General features: G+C 46.1%; 1 protein-coding gene and 1 long non-coding RNA gene across 2 annotated transcripts in view; both read right to left on the bottom strand.

The window, feature by feature from the left end:
* Window positions 1–11,136, bottom strand: part of LOC146799084 (uncharacterized) — a 28,730-nt gene extending 17,594 nt beyond the window's left edge. Inside the window, exon 1 of the long non-coding RNA XR_014969235.1 lies at window positions 10,761–11,136. This is a non-coding gene — a long non-coding RNA (uncharacterized LOC146799084). The remainder of the gene's footprint in view (window positions 1–10,760) is intronic.
* Window positions 11,137–13,143: 2,007 nt separating this feature from the next.
* The window catches only part of SPC25 (SPC25 component of NDC80 kinetochore complex), a 92,869-nt gene continuing 86,556 nt past the window's right edge, over window positions 13,144–19,456 (bottom strand). Inside the window, exon 7 of the mRNA XM_085626484.1 lies at window positions 13,144–14,575. Coding sequence (XP_085482610.1) covers window positions 14,448–14,575 — 128 coding nt within the window. The 3' untranslated portion in view covers window positions 13,144–14,447. The remainder of the gene's footprint in view (window positions 14,576–19,456) is intronic.

Raw genomic sequence — 19,456 nt, 5'->3', positions numbered from 1 at the left:
CGGGCTTGAAGTCTTTGCTGTTGCTGAGACCTCGTGAACAGGGGGCAAGCTCTACCTCAAGCCCTTGGAGCAACTCAGCACAAGTAGAGAAAGTTCAGTCCAGTCCTTTCATTGGCCAAGGCAGAAGCAGCAGCTGCAGGCCAACCCACAAAGCAATAACACAGCAAAAGGGCAGTACTCCTCCTGGCAGCTCTTCCAGCTGTTCTTCTTGGCAGGTTCCTTGATTCCAGCGAGTTCTGAAGTTCTGGGGTTTGGGTCCCCCCTTTTTATCCTCAAATTCTCTTTGTTCTCTGGAGGAAGAGAGGCCTTAGCCTAGTCCAAACCAGTTCTGGTCAGTCCTGGAGCACTTTGTTGACAAGACTCCTTCTTTCCTTTCACAGTGTAGGCCAAGGACATCAGACGCACCACAGGAGGTGGAGCCAGCATTGTGGAGGGAAGGTCCAGCCCTATTCAGGTCCCAGGTGCAACTCCTCCCACCCATCTACATGTAGATCTTGCTATTCAGCCCCGTACAGACTCACCCTGTCTCCTGGAATCCCCCAGCCCCTGTCACTCAAACTCCAGACAAGGAATACACAACCTAGAAGAGGCAGGCTCGGATGGTTAGACAAGAAAATACCTACTTTCTAAAAGTGGTATTTTCAAACACAGTATGTTAAAACCAACTTCACTAAAAGATGCATTTTATCATTCTGAGTTCAGGCATACTAAACTCGAATTTCTACCATATTCCCTGGGTCAGGTAGGATTATAGGATGTAATAATCAAACTGCCCATTCTGGCCTAGGGGGTAACAGGTAGCCTTGCAATAGTGAAAAACGAAGTAGGCTGTAATTCACTATCAGAACATGCCACACACACCAGGGCATGCCCTGCCCTTCACATACAATCAATCAATCAATCAATCATTTGTAAAGCGCACTACATACCCGCGAGTGTCTCAAGGCGCTGGGGATGGGGGGGGCCGCTACTGATCGAACAGCCAGGTCTTGAGTATCCTCCTGAAGGTCAGCAGGTCTTGGGTCTGTCGAAGGCTCAGTGGGAGGGTGTTCCATGTCTTGGCGGCGAGGTGGGAGAAGGATCTCCCGCCAGTGGTTGTTCTTCGGATGCGCAGGGCGGTGGGGAGTGAGAGGTCGGTGGAGCGTAGCTGGCGGTTGGGGATGTAGAAGGAGAGCCGTCTGTTGAGGTAGGCTGGGCCAGTCTTGTGGAGTGCTTTGTGTGCGTGGATGAGGAGCGTGAAGGATATCCTCTTGTTGACAGGGAGCCAGTGCAAGTTTCTCAAGTGGGGGGTGATGTGGCCGTGTCGTGGTACGTCGAGGATCAGTCGCGCCGAGGCGTTTTGGATGCATTGTAGTCGTTTGATGAGCTTGGTCGGGGATCCCACGTAGAGGGCGTTTCCGTTGAGTCTGCTGCTGACGAGGGCTTGGGTGACTGTCTTTCTTGTATCTGTCGGGATCCATCTGTAGATCTTGCAGAGCATGCGGAGGGTGTTGAAGCAGGAGGAGGAGACGGCGTTGACTTGTTTGGTCATTGAGAGCGTTGAGTCGAGGACGATTCCCAGGTTGCGTGCGTGGTCGGTGGGCTGCCCCCAGTGCCGGCCACTAGGAGTCGTCCCAGGCTGAGGGGTTGGAGCCGAGGATGACGACCTCCTTCTTGTCCGAGTTCAGCTTCAGGCGGCTGATCTTCATCCAGTCCGCGACGGCCTTCATTCCTTCGTGGAGGTTGGCTTTGGCAGTGATGGGGTCCTTGGTGAGGGAGAGGATCAGTTGAATGTCGTCTGCGTAGGAGATTATGTTGAGGTTGTGCTGTCGGGCGACGAGTGCAAGCGGGGCCATGTAAATGTTGAACAGTGTCGGGCTGAGGGAGGATCCCTGGGGTACGCCGCAGATGATCTCGGAGGCTTTGGAACGGAATGGGGGGAGGCGGACGCTCTGGGTTCTGCCGGAGAGGAAGGAGGTGGTCCATTCCAGAGCCTTGTCTCGGATCCCTGCGGCGTGGAGCCGTGCACGTAGTGTGCGGTGGCAGGCAGTTTCGAAGGAGGTGGAGAGGTCTAGGAGGATGAGTGCTGCGGTCTCACTGTTGTCCAGCAGGGTCCTGATGTCGTCGGTGGCGGCGATGAGGGCAGTCTCGGTGCTGTGGTTGCTGTGGAAATCTGACTGGGAAGGGTCCAGGATTCTGTTTTCTTCGAGGTATCGGGTTAGCTGTCTGTTGACAATTTTCTCGATGACCTTGGCCGGGAAGGGGAGCAGAAAGATGGGCCGGAAGTTCTTGAGGTCCCTTGGGTCTGCCTTAGTAGGGCGTTTATCTCGGCGTGTTTCCAGCTCTCTGGGAAGGTCTCGGTCTCGAGGGAGAGGTTGATGATGTTGCATAGGTGGGGTGCGATGGAGCTGCTTGCTTTGTTGAAGACGTGGTGCGGGAATGGGTCTGACGGAGAGCTGGAGTGGATTGTGCTCATGGTCTTGATGGTGTCATCGATGCTCACGCTGGCCCAGGCTAGCAAGGGGTCGTGGTCGATGGTGTGCGGAGGGTCTGTTGTGTTGCTGTCTGTTGGGGCTGTCTGGGTGTTGAAGCGGTTGTGGATGTCTGCTATCTTGCGGTGGAATAAGGTGGCGAGGGAGTCGCACAGGGCTTGCGACGGCGGGATGTCGTTGGTGTTGGAACTGGGGTTGGAGAGTTCCTTCACGATGTTGAAGAGCTTCTTGCTATTGTGTGCGTTGTCGTCGAGGTGGTCTTTGAAGGAGGTCCTCTTGGCCACCCTGAGGTGGTGGTGGTTGCAGATGGCGTCCTTGTGTGCTGCGTGGCTGTCCGGAGTTTGTTCACTGTGCCATTCCTTCTCTAGTTTCCGGCGGGCTTGCTTGGAGGCAAGGAGTTCTGGGGTGAACCAGCTGACCCTCTTGCTGGTGTCCCTGTGGGAGGGGGGGGTGTATCTTTAGCAGGGCAAGGGTATTGGCGCAGTCCTCGATCCAGCGTCTGAGGCTGTGGGCAACGTCGTCGGTGTTGGAGGGTTCGGTTGGTGGGCTGAGAGTGAGGTCTGCATGTAGTTGGTCTTCGGTCATTTTGCTCCAGCAGTGGCAGGAGATCTGTTGGGTGCGGTGGTGTGTTTCTGGAAGGCGAAGTGGATGCAGCGGTGGTTGGTCCAGAGGAGTTCGTGGTGTGGCTGACGGAGACGTGCGGGCTTGAGAAGATGGGGTTGAGCGTGTGGCCGGCGGAGTGGGTGGGCATTGAGACGAGTTGCTTCAGTCAGAGGTTGGCGAGGTTATCGATCAGGGTTGTGGAGTTGTTGTCGTCGTTGTTCTCAAGGTGAAAGTTCAGGTCTCCGAGGAGGATGTAGTCGTTGGAGCTCAGGGCGTGCGTGCTGATGAAGTCGGCGATGGAGTCGCTGAACTTGGGACGGGGTCCAGGTGGTCGGTAGACTAGGGTGCCTCTGAGGGTGGAGTTAGTGTCTGTGTGGATCTGGAAGTGCATGTGTTCGGCGGTGCTGAGCGCGTTGTCAGTGCTCGTCGAGACCCTGATGCTGTTCTTGTGGACAATGGCGATTCCTCCTCAGACTCCGTTGGTGCGGTCTCTGGAGGGGATCCTGTAGCCGTCTGGGATGGCTATGGCGATGTCGGGTGCGGAGGAGTCGTTCAGCCAGGTCTCTGTCAGGAAGGCGACGTCCAGGGATGTTGTGTTGAGCAGGTCCCAGAGCTCGATGGCGTGTTTGCGTGCGGTGGTTGGGATCTTTCTTGGAGGGTGGTTCTTCTGCTCTGAGGCTGGTGTAGCTGCAGTTCCGGCAGGTGAAGGGACCGTGTGTGCGTTTCCGGGCGTCCTAGAAGCAGGTGTGGGACCGTCCGGAGTTGAGAGTGTGCAGAGTGCTGGCATCGTAGTGGCGGCGGTCGTCGTGGTGGGGGCCAGGGGTTCTGGTGCTGGGCACGGTCCAGGCGCGGACGGGCGTAGACGGGCTTGCCTTAGGCGCGACAGCGGCGCGGCCGCGCAGATGCCGGCATATATGGGGAGGTGGGAGGGAGGAGCAGCTGGGAGGCAGGGGCAGCGAATGGGCAGTCAGGGGGGCAGGGCCGCAGGGGACGCAGCGGCGGGGGCGGTGAGGGACGATGAAGGGAACAGAAGGCAAAAGGGCACAAAAAACGAGGGAAAACGAGTGTCACAGAGGGCAAGAGGGCACACAAATACAGGAAAAATGAGTGGCACAGAAGGCAAAAAGGGCAGAGAAATACAGGAAAAACGAGTGGCACTGAAGGCAAAAAGGGCAGAGAAATACAGGAAAAACGAGTGGCCAGAAGGCAAAAAAGGCAGAGAAATACAGGAAAAACGAGTGGCACAGAAGGCAAAAAGGGCAGAGAAATACAGGAAAAACGAGTGGCACTGAAGGCAAAAAGGGCAGAGAAATACAGGAAAAACGAGTGGCACTGAAGGCAAAAAGGGCAGAGAAATACAGGAAAAACGAGTGGCCAGAAGGCAAAAAGGGCAGAGAAATACAGGAAAAACGAGTGTGACAGAAGGCAAGAGGGCCAAGAAATTCTGGGAAAAAACGAGTGGCACAGAAGGCAAAAAGGGCAGAGAAATACAGGAAAAACGAGTGGCACTGAAGGCAAAAAGGGCAGAGAAATACAGGAAAAACGAGTGGCCAGAAGGCAAAAAGGGCAGAGAAATACAGGAAAAACGAGTGGCACAGAAGGCAAAAAGGGCAGAGAAATACAGGAAAAACGAGTGGCACTGAAGGAAAAAAGGGCAGAGAAATACAGGAAAAACGAGTGGCACTGAAGGCAAAAAGGGCAGAGAAATACAGGAAAAACGAGTGGCCAGAAGGCAAAAAGGGCAGAGAAATACAGGAAAAACGAGTGTGACAGAAGGCAAGAGGGCCAAGAAATACAGGGAAAAACGAGTGGAACAGAAGGCAAAAAGGGCAGAGAAATACAGGAAAAACGAGTCACAGAAGGCAAGAGGGCACAGAAATACATACAATGCACCCTGCCCACAGGGGTATCTTGGGCCTACCAGGGGGGCGACTCACATGTAGGAAAAGGAAGGTTTAGGGACTTGCAAGCGTGTGCACTTGCCAAGTCGACATGGCAGCCCAGGCTGCGCACAGGCTCTGTAATGGCAGGCCAGAGTTACACTTTATGGGCTGTTTGTGCGGGTGGCACAATCCAGTGATGCAGCCCACCAACAGCATTTGATTTATAGGCCCTGGCACTCGAAGTGCACTTTACACTGACACATAAATCAAATAGGCCAATCATGGAAAACATCAATCCATAACATATTTTATACAGGAGCATTTGCACTTTCCCACTGGACAGCAGTGAGGAAAGTGCGCAGAATCATTACACCAGCAAAAACAGAGTCAAGCATGGGAGGTCAAAGCAAAAAGTAGGGGAAACACGCCAAAAGATGCCAAGTCTAACAGCGGCCAACCGGGTTGTACTCCCTCCATAAATCTGCCATCCCCATTACGGACACAAACTGAGCCAGGGACCCCCCCCGCGGTGCCATCAGCTCAATCCATGCCCGTATCTAGAACTATCCTATCACCACCTATCAGCAGTATTCCTGGTGGGGAGGTTCCACAATAGGCCTCCCACGTCAGTGAGAGTCGTCCCCAAGAGCTGCGGCGGCATGTAAACCGAGCAGATATTTATAGCAGTCCCCTCAGGACCACAAAGCGACCTTAACCATCATACCGCACCCCCTGAGGAACAAAGGGCAACTATTTCTTTACCAGGATACCCACCCCCCTTGAATCAGAGTTATATCCTTCATGGACCTTCAATACATATCCCTTTCTATCTAAAGCTTTGTAGTGATGGCCCTGGACGGGAGTCTCCTGCAGCAGCACCACATAGGGGCTATGGAAACATAAATGTTGTAAGCTACCGTGCATTTGATGCCACTCCCCAGCCCGTTAACATTCCAAGATCATATTTTCAGTTTCCAGGAAGCATTATGTGCACCCCTCAACAACATCCTCTAAAGAATACGCCATCAACCTCTGGCAAATGGCCCTCTCTCCAATGATACTCGGGGAACATACTAAAGACCGAGGCCCCCCCGCCCCCCTCAGGATTCACCATTACCAGAGTTAAAAGCACTGTACTGTGAAGCCTTTGTGAACCATAAATTAAACTGTAAATCCCCTAACTCCTACTACCCTGCTTTGTGGACATCGAACTACCCACATCCCCAACTCGCAGAGCACCTGTCGCCCCAAACTGAACATCCCATTTTAGCCGCAGCCGCCTGGTCAACAGCCTAACAGATAATCAATATTGTCGTTTGAAACATCTCCCATAAACCTTGGTTTAAATGTGCACTACCCAACCCAGAGCAAGTCAAACATTTCACTCCCAAAATTTCCTTGACCATTTGTCCCACATAGCCTCCTCCCATGCCCACCTTTAACCGGTCTCGTACTGCACTTTCTATTTGAGATCACATGCCATTCCTTTCATAGTAGTCTATCCTCGGGTGCGCTCACGTACCCCACGATGGGGAGGCAGACCCTGCCGGCCATACGGCGGGCTGTCCTTTTCTCACCGGGGCCCCTGAACCAATAATTTTTTCTGTCGCAATTGGTCCCCTTTCTGGCCACCCCCTCCCACCAGCCAGCCAGTCCCAAGCTTCTGCAGGGGTGGCAAAGTGCCATGTTTTCCCATCCGTGATAACTTTCGGTTTGGAGGGGAACAGCATCATGTATTTCAGTTCCTTGGCCCGTAGAGCTCTCTTCACTTCGTCAAAACTCCTTCTGTGGCGCTGAATCTGTAAGGTAAAGTCAGGAAAAAAGCAGATCACAGTGTTGTCTGGATGCAGATCTCCTTGTGTGCACGCCGCCTGCAGTATTGCATCACGATACCTGAAGTTCAGTATGCGAGCAATTATTGTGTGTTGAGGGGTGCCTGGTCTTGGGGGTAGGCCCAACGCCTGGTGCACTCTTTCCACCGAGAAAAAGGTTGAGAGGCGTTACGGGGCACTCTGAACCCTCCGGAACGCCTACCACTTGTATACTGCTCCGCCTCGCTTGCCCTTCCTGGTCCTCAGCCTGGCAGACATTGCGGTGCTTTGCGTAGTCAAGTTCTGTACTTGTTCTTCTAGGCGTTTCGTCATGAAGAGAATTCCATGTATGTGTGTCTCTGCCATAGCTCCCTCTGCAGAGATGTTGCCGAAGTCAGCCTGGAGCAGATTGACATCCACAGTTACAGCATCTTCGTTGGGTTCCAGAGGCGCGATAAAGCCCCGCAGCTCCTGCAGGGCAGCCATTGTTATACACACTGAGGGTTCCCACTCGTGCTGTGATCTCCCCCAGGGGCCACACTCTTTAACCCCCACCTCGGGTCAGCGCTCCGGACGCGGAAATCCTCACTGCTTATTTGTCCAGGCTATTTTGTTGCAGTGGTCTTGGAGGACACCCCTTTGTCATTGCAGGGTCTACCTCCTCACCAGCCCTCTTCTCGGGCCCCGGGTCAGGCAGGCCCAACACCCCTTTCCGCTTACTCGAACACTGGATTTACTAGGCCAACTCTTTACTCATTCAGGCATAGCGTCAATCACCACAGCGGTGACACGCTCCAGTCCGCCGAACCCAAAGGATCTTCAGATGCTGCCCCTCCCAGGGGGGCCCCAAACACCCCCTTCAGTAAACTGCAGACACCGGAGTTCAGGGCCTTACCTTCCCCCCCCCCCCCCCCCACCCGGGAAAACACTGCAACAGTACACGTCAGACCCCACTGTCCGTCTTCAGTCTCCTAGACACACACCCGGGACTCACCCGTCTCCCCGTCAGTCACCTCTGGCAGGCGGAATACAGCCTCCCCCGCTGGAATCGCTACATGCGCCGCACCGGATTGACCTTTCACTGGTCTCACACTTCGGTTTGCCGTCTGCTCACTGCTCTATCCAAACGCTGTTGAGCTTCTTCCAGGCCCACCGGCCACCGCCTCAGCCGCGGAGAAGGCAGGGTCCTCCGTATTCCTTTCAGCTGTGAATTTCACCCTATCACACCATCTCCGTCAAGGCTTCCAGGCCCCGCCCGGGATCAACTCATTCTGCCGGGCTAGGCAGAGCCATTCTCCACCACAGTGTCTCAGATCCACCCCCAGACCACCTCTCCCTAACACAGACTGTTCAAGTCCGGGAGGCAAGAGGCCAGGGTTGTTCACCACTCAATGAGCCCCCGGGTCGGCAGGGCCGTGGTCACCATCTTTTCTGAGCCGCCCAGTCAGCTTCGGGCTTGCCCCACGTCACTACTGGATCCTTCTTGGTCTCTCATGCCCCACCACACCGCCACCATAATATCCGCACCACCATAATATCCGCAACACTTTCCTCTCCGGGCCAGGGCCAACACCACAGGATATCGGGGAGATTAGCTCCAGGCGACATGGAGCCTGATCAGTAAGCAGCCATCTTCCTCGGCTGCAAACCATGCCCCCTCCACCCCAGGTGGCCAATTTTCGAGTGCAGGGAAAAGCTTATTATCAACACCTAGAGATCATCTATTTCTGCGGAACATTTCAGAGTGGATGGTGAACCCATCAGAGAACACCCTATGGTCTGTTGCCTATTGAAGGTAGTTAGATTTTCTAAACCTCCAAGTTCCAAATATAATGCTATGTGGAATGTTAACCTTATGTTCAATATGATTATCTCTTGGCAGGATAATATGGATGTTTCTCTCAGAAATCGGTCTGCAAAATTGACAATGCTTTTTGTGTTTGATTTCTTTGAAGCGTGTTTCGTATATCAGCACACTTGATGTCTCCTCTATCCAATTTTCATCTCTAGGTGTTTCTTTTCAAGTTCACAGACGCACCAAGACCAATTTGATGTCTGTACATTACCCCTTTTCCCTGCTCATCCGAAGTTGTGTGTGCAGAAATTGATTGAAAGACATTTTATTGCAAACCTATTTATCATTTTACTGACTGGGCTTTCAATGCTCTAAACAAGCATAATAGAAGCCTCTGATCTTGTAATAAAATTGAGATTTCCCTAGCCTTGGTGTAACAAAGGCATTAATGACACACAAATTAACGTATGAGATGGCTTTAAGAAACTAGCCACACTATAAACAAAGAAAGAACAGAAGAAACACAGATAAAGCAAGGATGAATAAAAGAGAAAAAAGGAGAGGACGGAAAGAAAGGAAGGGGAGGAAAAAAAAAAGGCAGCAGTGAGAGAAAAAGGAAATGTTAGGAAGAAAAATGAGGAGAGGAAAGAAGAGACACTGAGAAAAAAAAGCTAAGGAGAGGAGGAAAGCCAGGGAAAGAAAAAAGGTTTTACAAACTGGGGAAAGCAGTAAGAAAGGGGAGCAAATGAGAGGGAAATAAAGGGGGAGACAAAGGTGGGTTCGAGAAAGACAAAAGAAGAGAGTTAAAAAAATGAGGCAGAAAAAAGAGGGCAAGAGTAGAAAATAAAAAGGACACAGTGTCGTAGTGTGCAGTGGTGCAGAGAATCGTAATAGGCAGTGGCGTAGAGTGTCCCAGAGTGCAGTAGCATAGAGTGGCACTGAGTGGCACAGTGTAAAGTGTAGTGGTAGAGTGCAGTGGAGTGGCGCTGAGCAGAGTGTTGAGGAGTAGAGTGCAATGGCTATGTGGTAACAGTGGAGTGGCGTGGAATGGGCTGGTGTAGAATGCATTAGCGTAGGCCGTAGAGTGTTGCAGAGTATAATAGCATGAATTTAGCTGCGTACGATGCAGAGTCGTAGAATGCAGTGGCGTAAATTAGTTGTGCATAGTAGAAAGCAGTTTTGCCGAGTACAGTGGTGTAGAGTGCAGTGCTGCAAAGTAGAACTCAGTACTGCAGAGAGCAGTGGTGTACAGTCGATTGTTTCAGAATGGAGTGAAGTGTAGTTGTGCAGAGTAGAGTGAGGTGGAATAGAGTGTAGTGGTGTAGAGTAATGGCATAAAGTGCAGTGGCATAGAATGCAGTTGTGCAGAGTAGATTAGAGTGGCATACAGTAAATTGGCAAAGAACGCAGGCGAATAACGTGTAGTGGTGCAGAGTAGAGTCTGATAGCATATAGTGCAGTGGCGTAGAGTGAGGTGTTGCAGAGTGGAGTGGTGTAGAGTGGAGTGGAGTAGAGTGCAGTGGCGTAGAGTAAAGTGGCATAGAGTGCATTTACAGAGTAGAGAGGCGTAGAATGAAGTGGCCTAGAATGGATTAGTGCAGAGTAGAGTGCAGTGGTGCAGAGTAGAATATACATGGTGTGGTAGCACAATTCTACTACAGACAAAACATCTTCAATTGTAATCTCCATTTCATTTGCAGACATACAGTTTCACTGATAGACATATACAGCGCACAAACGATAAGTGATCTCGTGTATTGATGAGTTTTAAAATATTTCTTAACACACTTTAGAATTACCAAAAAATGAGCTTCGCTTGGGCTTTTCCAATTCTGAAATATCTGCACAGTTCATTTAGGAACATTTAAATGTTGTTGTGTACTAGAAAAAAAAATATCATACAATCTGCCTCAAGCTCTCACCCAGAGCCAGTATGATTGTCGCATAAAACCTCTCACTTTGAAGTCAGAGAAAGAATTGTAAACACCAAGCACCCTTGAAGAGAGAGCCTGACATTTGACCTCTGTCTTTGAATGCACAGCAAATGTGACAAAATAAGAACAAGGTTTAAAAGCCTGTTTCCACAAATTGTGCACTGGTGGGTGAACAATAGGGTTTTGACCAGGGAAGTACTCAAGATGGACAGCCTAAAACAAAAAGCCACCAAATAGAAAGCAAGCAAATGCAAGTTACAAACCATAAAGCCAATGGTAAACAACGCTTGGAATACATTCCCACGGAAGCTTTCTGAATGTCCCCAAAATAGTGGTAGCAAACCAGAGGGCTGCGCCTGTTTGGTAGACTTTGACCTAAAAAACAGGAAAAGAGAGTAAGGCAAGATGGTATGAGGAAATGAAAGAAGGGAATGAAGAAGAAAGTAACAAAGAAAGAGAAAGGAGTGACAAGGGAGAGACGTAGAAGAAAAGAAATTGAAAGAAAAAAGTGAAAGAAAGACAAGAAATTGTAAGATAAGGACAAGAAGAAACAAGAAAGGGAGTCAAAAAAGAGAAGTTGAAAAAGAAGCTGAGTGAAAGAAGAAATTGGGCAAAAGGAGAGAAAATGGGGAGAACCAAGAACCAATAGTAAGCGAAAGGAGGGAGAAGAAAGAAGAAGTAACCGACAACATAGAAGAATGGACAGAAGCCCCCCCCCCCCCCCATTCCACCCCCAAGACCCGTTCTAGTGTAAGTGGTGGGACTGAGAGGGTGAAAGTGAGTATGCGTACTCCTATGGAATTGCATTCTGGTGAAAATTAAGACGGTCTTTAATTTATTGTCTCTCCTTTTTAATTATCTTACTTTTCTCTGCTTTCTGTAATGGCGTGCAAGTTGCATGCCTGTTATACTCTTATTATTATAATGATGCATTGTACAATTTATGTGACTGATGATGCCCGATAAAAACTGCAAAAGACACAAATGATGGACGGAATGCAGAACAAATCAAACATTCACCGCCAGTCAAGAGATCTGGGTTAAATCCATTGTTCTTTTGCTCACCATGCCACCCCAGTTTGGACTCAGCGATGTCAGTCTTGACCCAGCTACTCATAGGAGCAGTCCAACCCAAATGGCCTGGTCCTTCCTGGACCAGAAACATACATCTTGGGACCAGTTTCATGGTATCCACCCTCATCAGCCAGGCTAGCTTGAATCCAGTGGCACAGTGAGCCCGGAACCCATGTCTGGGCATACCCGGCGCACTTAGGAGGGCGAGAAAACAAAAGATACACAAATGAAAGTGAGCAAAAGAGCAATGGATTCAACCCAGATCTATTGACTGGGGTTTCAGCACTCCGTCCATCATCTTATTGTATCTGCTATGTTCGCCTTAAGTGGCCACGGGTACGCGCAGACATAGGTCGGTTGTTTGCTGTGCCACTGGATTCAAGCTAGCCTGGCTGATGAGGGGTGAAACCCTGAAACCGGTCCCAGGATGCTTGTTTCCGGTCCTGGCCTGGCAGTTCGGGCTGAACTGTTCCCTTGAGGAGCAGGGTCAAGACTGATTTGCATATGGCAGGGTTTGAACTGGGGGTGACATTGAGCAAAAGAACGATGGATTCAACCCAGATCTCTTGACTGGGAGAGAGTGGTTGAATAGTTTCAGCACTCTGTCCATCATCTTGTGTTCGCACTAAAAGAACTGCCACACAAAAAAAAAAAAAAAGATGGACACAGAAAAAAGGTTAAAACAAAAGTAGCAAAAGGAGGAAACAGAGTAGTGAAGGAAAGAAAATATATAATTTTCAGAAGAGTGTGGGCTAGATAGTCATGCATTTTCAGTTTCCTAGGCACACAGAAAGCAGTGCACTGTGCTTTACAGTGTTGCCTTAGCATGTTTGCAGACTGCCTATTTAAAACCAGCCGACAGGTAATTATCGCATGTGAGCTATTAAGTAGTAGCTGAGAGCTACTGGTAGCTTGTGATCGAACTGTTGGAGACTCCTGCTCAAGCCTATGCTGAGCTAGGACTGTACAATATGCCTTAGGGTTTGTCTTTGCCGAGTGATTAGAAGCCAGACCACTGCTATTGATGTATATCAATAGTATCCCCTGGTTGTGCCATCCCTACCACACCATGATTTAGGAGATGCTGCTACTCTTCACTATATTTTCTTTAACTGATATATTATGAACCTCATGTTAAATAACTTTTGACTTGAAACATCCACCTTGACTCCAACACCCATTTACGTCATATTTCTGTTCTTACCATTTATCCCTTATTGGATGCCTGCTAAAACCATCTTTTCAAACATTGCCTTTCACCGCCACACTAACCTCTGCTCCTATCTGAAGATCCTGGAGGCAGCCAGTTATTCTCATACTATACATAGTTGGAAGCCTCCAATGTCTTTTATTCTTCAACTTGTAGTTCCTATTTCTCCTTTCGATTTGTGTCACTTTTAATCACCCCGATTTTGCCAGTCTAGTATAAAAGTATATATTTAACAAGTAAACAAATAAAATAAAACTCTAGACTGAGCATGACAATATGCCAAACCTGTGATGGGAAGAAGTGATCCATGATATAATGCCCGCCAAGGAATTTTATCTGTATTTTAAGCAAAATGTTAGTTCTTTCAGTTCTACAAATGTTTATTCATTTAAATAAATTCATTCTTGTACACTGTTACGCACAAATAAAATATACATATACAAAACAGCATTAAAATGCTTTAAAGACAAAAAATTATGCTATATTTTGGTTCAAAGCGTATTTCTTTAACATTTGTGTTGGAATTCATGTAGTACATTTCTTTCACATGTAGACTCTAAGAAAGTCTGATCAAACAAAAATCTCAAACCAAATCAGTGATTAATACATCTAAACTTTGAACGGCTATACAATTAGTAACCACATTTATGAGATGTAAAATATGAAGTTAGTTTTTCACATGAAACAAAGTTTGTATGACTATCTTAAACAAAATATAAAAGGCCATCAGCTTTTTGAAAGATGTATCTGATAAGTGTAGAGTTTACCAGTTTGTAGTATGACGTTGAATATTAAGTCACACTGCTCCATGCCATATGTTGAAGGCTAACCATATTGTCAATATGGCTAAACTCTGTACAGATTTGTATGGAACAAAAAGGTAATAACTGTAACTGTGCCACCTTTCCCCTCACTAATCAAGTCAAGTCTTTTTTTTTTGTTTAAGCAGTGAACATAAAAAGGAACAGGTGTGTATTGGATGCCCTATAATTCTCTATATGCTTTGAGGATAAGGCTCCATAAAATAAAGAATTTAAAAGTAGAAATGCAAAACTGTACTGCACTGGGGTAGGGCCAAGACTGGTTTGCGCAAGGTTGGTTTTTATTGTGGCATAGGAGACAGAAGTATGATGGAAAGGACTGAGGCACGGAGTAGTTACCAGTAGCTGCTGTTTGAAGCATTCACCCACCAATTTTTGCCATTTCTTTTACTAGTGGCATTAGACTTTTGAAAGAACCACCCACCGCCCCCAAATATTTAAATTGAATTCCAAAAGGCAAGCTTAGACCTTTTATAATTTGTGCAGGATGCACCAACAAGAATGACTTTCTGCAGGGTGGCCTTCATTTGAGCTCCTAGATACCGCTCATGTGTTCAGGAGTATTGGAAACCATTTCAAGATTTTCTTTACTACAAAATTAAGTTTTGACATTTTGCAATTTTTTCAGCCCATTCTCAGATTTACATTGTGACTAGTTTTCACATAAATTCAACATTACAAACATAAGTATACATGTACAAACGCTAAAAACAAAATAATAAAATGCAGAACAGTTAAAAGTACAGCTGACAGGAAAATATATTTACAAAAGCAGCTTCATATATACAATATTTATATTGTCAATTTATGTCTGGCCTTTGTGATGCAGCCTGTTTTCAATGTGCCTACTCCGTGCATGCTACAGCAGTGAATGCTTTTCTGAAGTTGGCGAGCAAAGCAGAAAAGTTGTTGGTTTCTCTCACTTTCTGTTGAAATTCTGGCACAGATTCCAAAGGTGGGTCACTCTGAGACACTAGAAATAAACAGATTTGAATTATGGTCAACTACTTCCATTATTTTTTAAGTCTAAGCATATTTTTTTAGGTCCACTGTCAAAGGTCCAAAAGTTTATTGAAAAAAATATTACATTTTGATACATGAGGCTTAAAAAAGTAATAGAGTTAATCATGCTTTGTGTCTACTAATCAACATTTTTCAATTTCTCCTTTGTGGCACTCAAAAATGCACATTAACGTAAGCAGGTTAGACAACACAAACTAATGCCTCAACTGCGCGTGCTTAATTGTAAGTTATCTTATTATTCAAACTGTAGGTTTATATAGTCAATGCACGACATAATTTACAATCACATTCACAGCATCTTGATCATGATAAAGCCCAAATTTCATTCAATCTCCTTTGTTGCTCACATCTCCACTTTATAGTGCAAATTGGAGTGAATATATTGAGTAGCCAAAAGACTCAAACTGCCTGTGATCAAATCGAGGATAAGATTTTTGAATAATTATGCATATCCTTATCGTTAGCATAAGGCCTCACTTTGTTCTCTTTTTTACCATTCTGTTTGTAATGCCTTGTCTAGTAGGATAGAATCTTTCCCTCCCAGCAGTTGCTCAGACTTACTGAATAAAATAATTTCTTTGGCTATCTTGTTTTTTCCAGATAGCATCTAATTTAGTAGTTCTTATCCATCTGACTTCTGTGGGAGCCCCACTAAATCATTACTGGGAGCTGGGTCTGCACTCAACAATTTCTATAATTTCACCTTAAAACCATACACAAAAATACTGACAAGTATACATACCTTGATAAAAAAATATGAACGTTAGTTTATTCATAAACAAAAAACAAGCAAAAATCACATTTTAATGGGTAAGTTGCAGCTTTTATAAATTTGGTTTATTTTTAAAAGATGAAGAAAAACGCTAGACTCCAGCTTACCACTTTATTTTTTTAACTCCGAATACATACTCTCTTTTTGCCAACGCATACCAATGCTTCAACTGAGGACACACTAGATCTTATTTTCATTTTCTTATGCTGATCTAATGACTTATGCTAAGGATACCGACATAATGTTTACCTGCCAATGTCAAATTCCTTCACGTTTATAGGATATTTTCAAATTATCAGTTTTACATTTTCTCCATGTATACTTTAGTAATCAGAAGGCCCCCAGAATAGAAACCACACGCCCAAGATTGAGAACTGGTGTTCTAATTTACAGACCTGCAGTACCTCCTGCAGCTAGTCACTCGCCCACTTCATTTAGGTTTTTGCATTTTCTCTAGGAATTTGAGGAGTCTAATCTAGTCAGTGATATTAAAGTCTTCTCCATAGACAATCATTGGGGAAATGCTGCTTACGTTATCTTAATCTGTATTAATGGTTTTGAGTTAGACGTGGGGCCATAACTAGACACCAGTGTAAGCAGAATCTTATCAACAAGGGCATTTGCAGTAATTCATTTGCCTTTAGTGTCAAACTCTTATTTTACCAGCTGTATTCCCCCTACATCTTTCGATAGAAAATAACAGCTCCATGATGGGTTGCTGTTACATAACAATACAATAGGTATTTAATCCAACAATATATCTTTATGTCCATTTAATTTTTCTCACCCTTGATTGCTGCATGTGTGCCTCTTGTAATATAAATGTGCCATATGTACTGAAAGAGAGCATCTTTTTCGTACGTAGACTTCACGTGAATAGGTTAGCCGAATTCCAAATACATTTTTAACCCAGACATTGACAACTTTGTTTCTTGCTATCTCTTTCTACTTGTCACTCTTTTTTCCCTACCCCAAATGGTTTCCCCCTCCCTTACATCTCTCTTCCAGGTGTTTCTTTGTACAACATGCCCGTTGCTCCACTTCCTTTCAATCTGAAAGTATGATACTCTTTTCAGGCTTACTTTTCATAAGTCAGGGTTTAATATAGTGAGTAATTTATGACATGTATCCACTACAACTTAAGTTAATGGAATAACAATATTAATTCTGTGATGACTGAAAAATTTAATTAAACACAGTAATGTTACACTTACAGCAGTCTATTTTGTTTACTAAGCCAGAATAATACCTAGATGTCTTCTTCAAAATAAGTGTTTTAATCCAGCTGTAAGTGAAAATTGCATTGGTTAATTCCATCAGTGCCTAAGACAACAGCTACCCGAAACTCACCCCAACCAAAACAGAACACAATTCCAGTTCCCACAAAAAAACAGTGATTCTTATATTAAACAATTAGCTTTATAGATCGGAAACTGATTTATAAAGCACAGGCTAAACTACAGCACTCTCTAATTTGGCCTGTGACAATGCCTGGTTGACAGGCTTCCAGAATAATTCCCCATAAAAGCATCCTGCAAGCAGGTGCATGGCTTCACAAGTTAGAAGATACATCTGAGCACAATTACTTTGGCCTAAACTGGATGATCTTGCAGGCCCACAAATAAGGCCGAGTACATCACCCATGCAACAAAGATTGCACATTCCCCTCCTAGCTAACAGAGAACTGGCCGGCCAAATGCACTCACTTGGTTTCCTGTGTGTCTATTTAGATGGGGGGGGTCCCTTCTTCCCATTGTCACTGTGCCAAACGTATCAACATGCGAGTGAAAGACATGGAAATGGGGAAGAAACAAATTGAAGAGAGAGGGCTCTACTATTGTGCAGAGCCAAACAGGGAGCAACTGTAACATCATGGTTATGCCACCCTGCATTCATAAATGTAGATTTTCTAGCCACCCTCCGTCTGATAATAAACTCCTCGTTTGAATCTTCAAAGTATGATGGGACATGGCAGATTATTTAGTCTTTAAAGTATCCATGTCAGTTTTCCCTCAGGGGGCAGCCTTGGTTTAGAAGTATTCCATCTCCTTTATTTCACTGACTCACACTGCTATTTTAGGGAGGTGTTTTCAGTCAAATGTATTTAATTTAGCTGCAATAAAAAATTTTTAAAAAAGACGCCTACAAATATTTTTCTTCATTAAAATAATTCTTTATATAAATGTGTAAATCGGAGTTCTACGATATTTCCCTTTATGAATAAGAGATGATTTAGCAGGCGGAGAACACTCAGCTAGTCTCCACTGTCAACCTCACCCTTGACCCCACCACACAATACAGTGCTGTGGGAATCCGAACAGGGAAGCAGGAGGATCGCATGTGAATCAATGAAAGAAATCAACACTGCAAAATTGTAGTTGCAGCTAACTTGTATTGTCTCATGCATGGACTCTTTCATAGATCCACATGCCTGAATCAGAGTAGCAATCAGTGAGCAGCACACAGTGTACATATGAGATTAATATAACATAATTTAGAGATCAAAAATATCAATAGTAAATGAGAAGAGGAGCACCTCAATGGAAAAGATGACAAAAGATGGGTCTCTTGAAGAGCCTGCATTTAGACAATAGTGTCTTGTGAAAGTGTGGCAGCTCTCTCACGTTGTTGCTCTACAGAAGTCTGGCAGACACACTCCGGCATAAAGAGCTGTTTTGACCTCAATAGCTCTCATGGAATGCGCTGGCATTCTGGAACATAATGGAAAACCAGTCTTGAACTGGCAAAAAGGATTAGCTGCCATTGTACACATTGTGATCCCTTATTCTGAAAGTGAACACTTGATTTGATAATTAATAAAGCGTTAACGAATGTTCGAAGGCGTCAAGGCACTGATGTGGTTAGTCCACTGTGGAAGGAGAAGAAACGTATAGTCCCAGCCCTAGGGAGGCATTACATGGAAAAGAGCCAGGTCTTTAAAGCCTTATGAAAACGAAAGTGGGCTTCCAGGCAAGAGATGGAGTAAGGAAGAGAATTCCAGAGCTTGGATGCAGCCAAAGCAAAGGCTCTCCCCCTCCCCCATCTTACCCTTCAGAACTTGGGAATGACCAGTAGATTTTTCCCCACTGAACACAACTGCCTAGATAGTATATATTGTTGGAAAAGGTACTCAATTCCCTCATAGCCTGTATTGTGAAGTGCCTTGAGTACAATGCATAAGGCTTTGAAACTAATTAGTTTATTAACCGGTAGACAGTGCATTTTATGAGTCGCAGCAGAGGCTGAATGATATTTGGGAAGATCATGAATGAGTCTTGCGCCGCATTCTGGACGAGCTGCAGCTTAGCAAAAGTTAGCATATCTTATTAATGTCCAGCTAAAGCACACTGTAGTGATAAAGCCTGGATATAGTCAATGTCGAGACCACTTGTTTACGTGCAGGGGGAAAAGGAAACCCCTTCCTAAGGGTCTTAATCACCCAAAAACAGGATGAAAACATCCTGTTTACCTGGGGATTGAAGGACAGGTTGTTGTCCACCAGAACACCAATATTTGTTGTGGAATCAACAGGATTGGGAAGTTGACCCAGTATTTCTGGCCACCAGGATTGGGTCCAGGTGGACAGTTGGATACCAAAGATCAAAACGTCCGTTTTATCACCATTGAGTTTTAGGTGGGTTTTTACCATCCAGACATCCACAACCTGCATGGAGTTCTTAAAGTTGGTGGCGGATGCCTCTATGTCCTTCGTGATGGACATAATTATTTGTGTGTAATCAGCGTAGGATAAAGCCTGTAATCTAAAAGATCTGCTCAATCTGGCCAATGGAGACACATATAGCTTGAATAATGTGGGGTGCATTGAGGATCCCTGATGAACCCCATATGGAATAGCTATAGGTTCAGAATAGAACTGGCTCACCACCACCATCTCTGATCTATCTGTCAGGAGCTTCAGGGAAGAATCAGTAATCCCAATTTCCTGCAGATGGTCAACCAGCCGGGTGGGAGGGATGTTAAAGGCTGCGGAATGATCCAGCAGGATCAACAGGGCAGCCTGTCCATCATCCACCATGAATGGATGTTGTTCTTCGCAGA

The sequence above is a fragment of the Triturus cristatus genome, chromosome 9, assembly GCF_964204655.1.
Source record: "Triturus cristatus chromosome 9, aTriCri1.1, whole genome shotgun sequence".
Lineage (NCBI taxonomy): Eukaryota > Metazoa > Chordata > Amphibia > Caudata > Salamandridae > Triturus > Triturus cristatus.
This window is presented reverse-complemented; position numbering and strand designations above follow the sequence as displayed.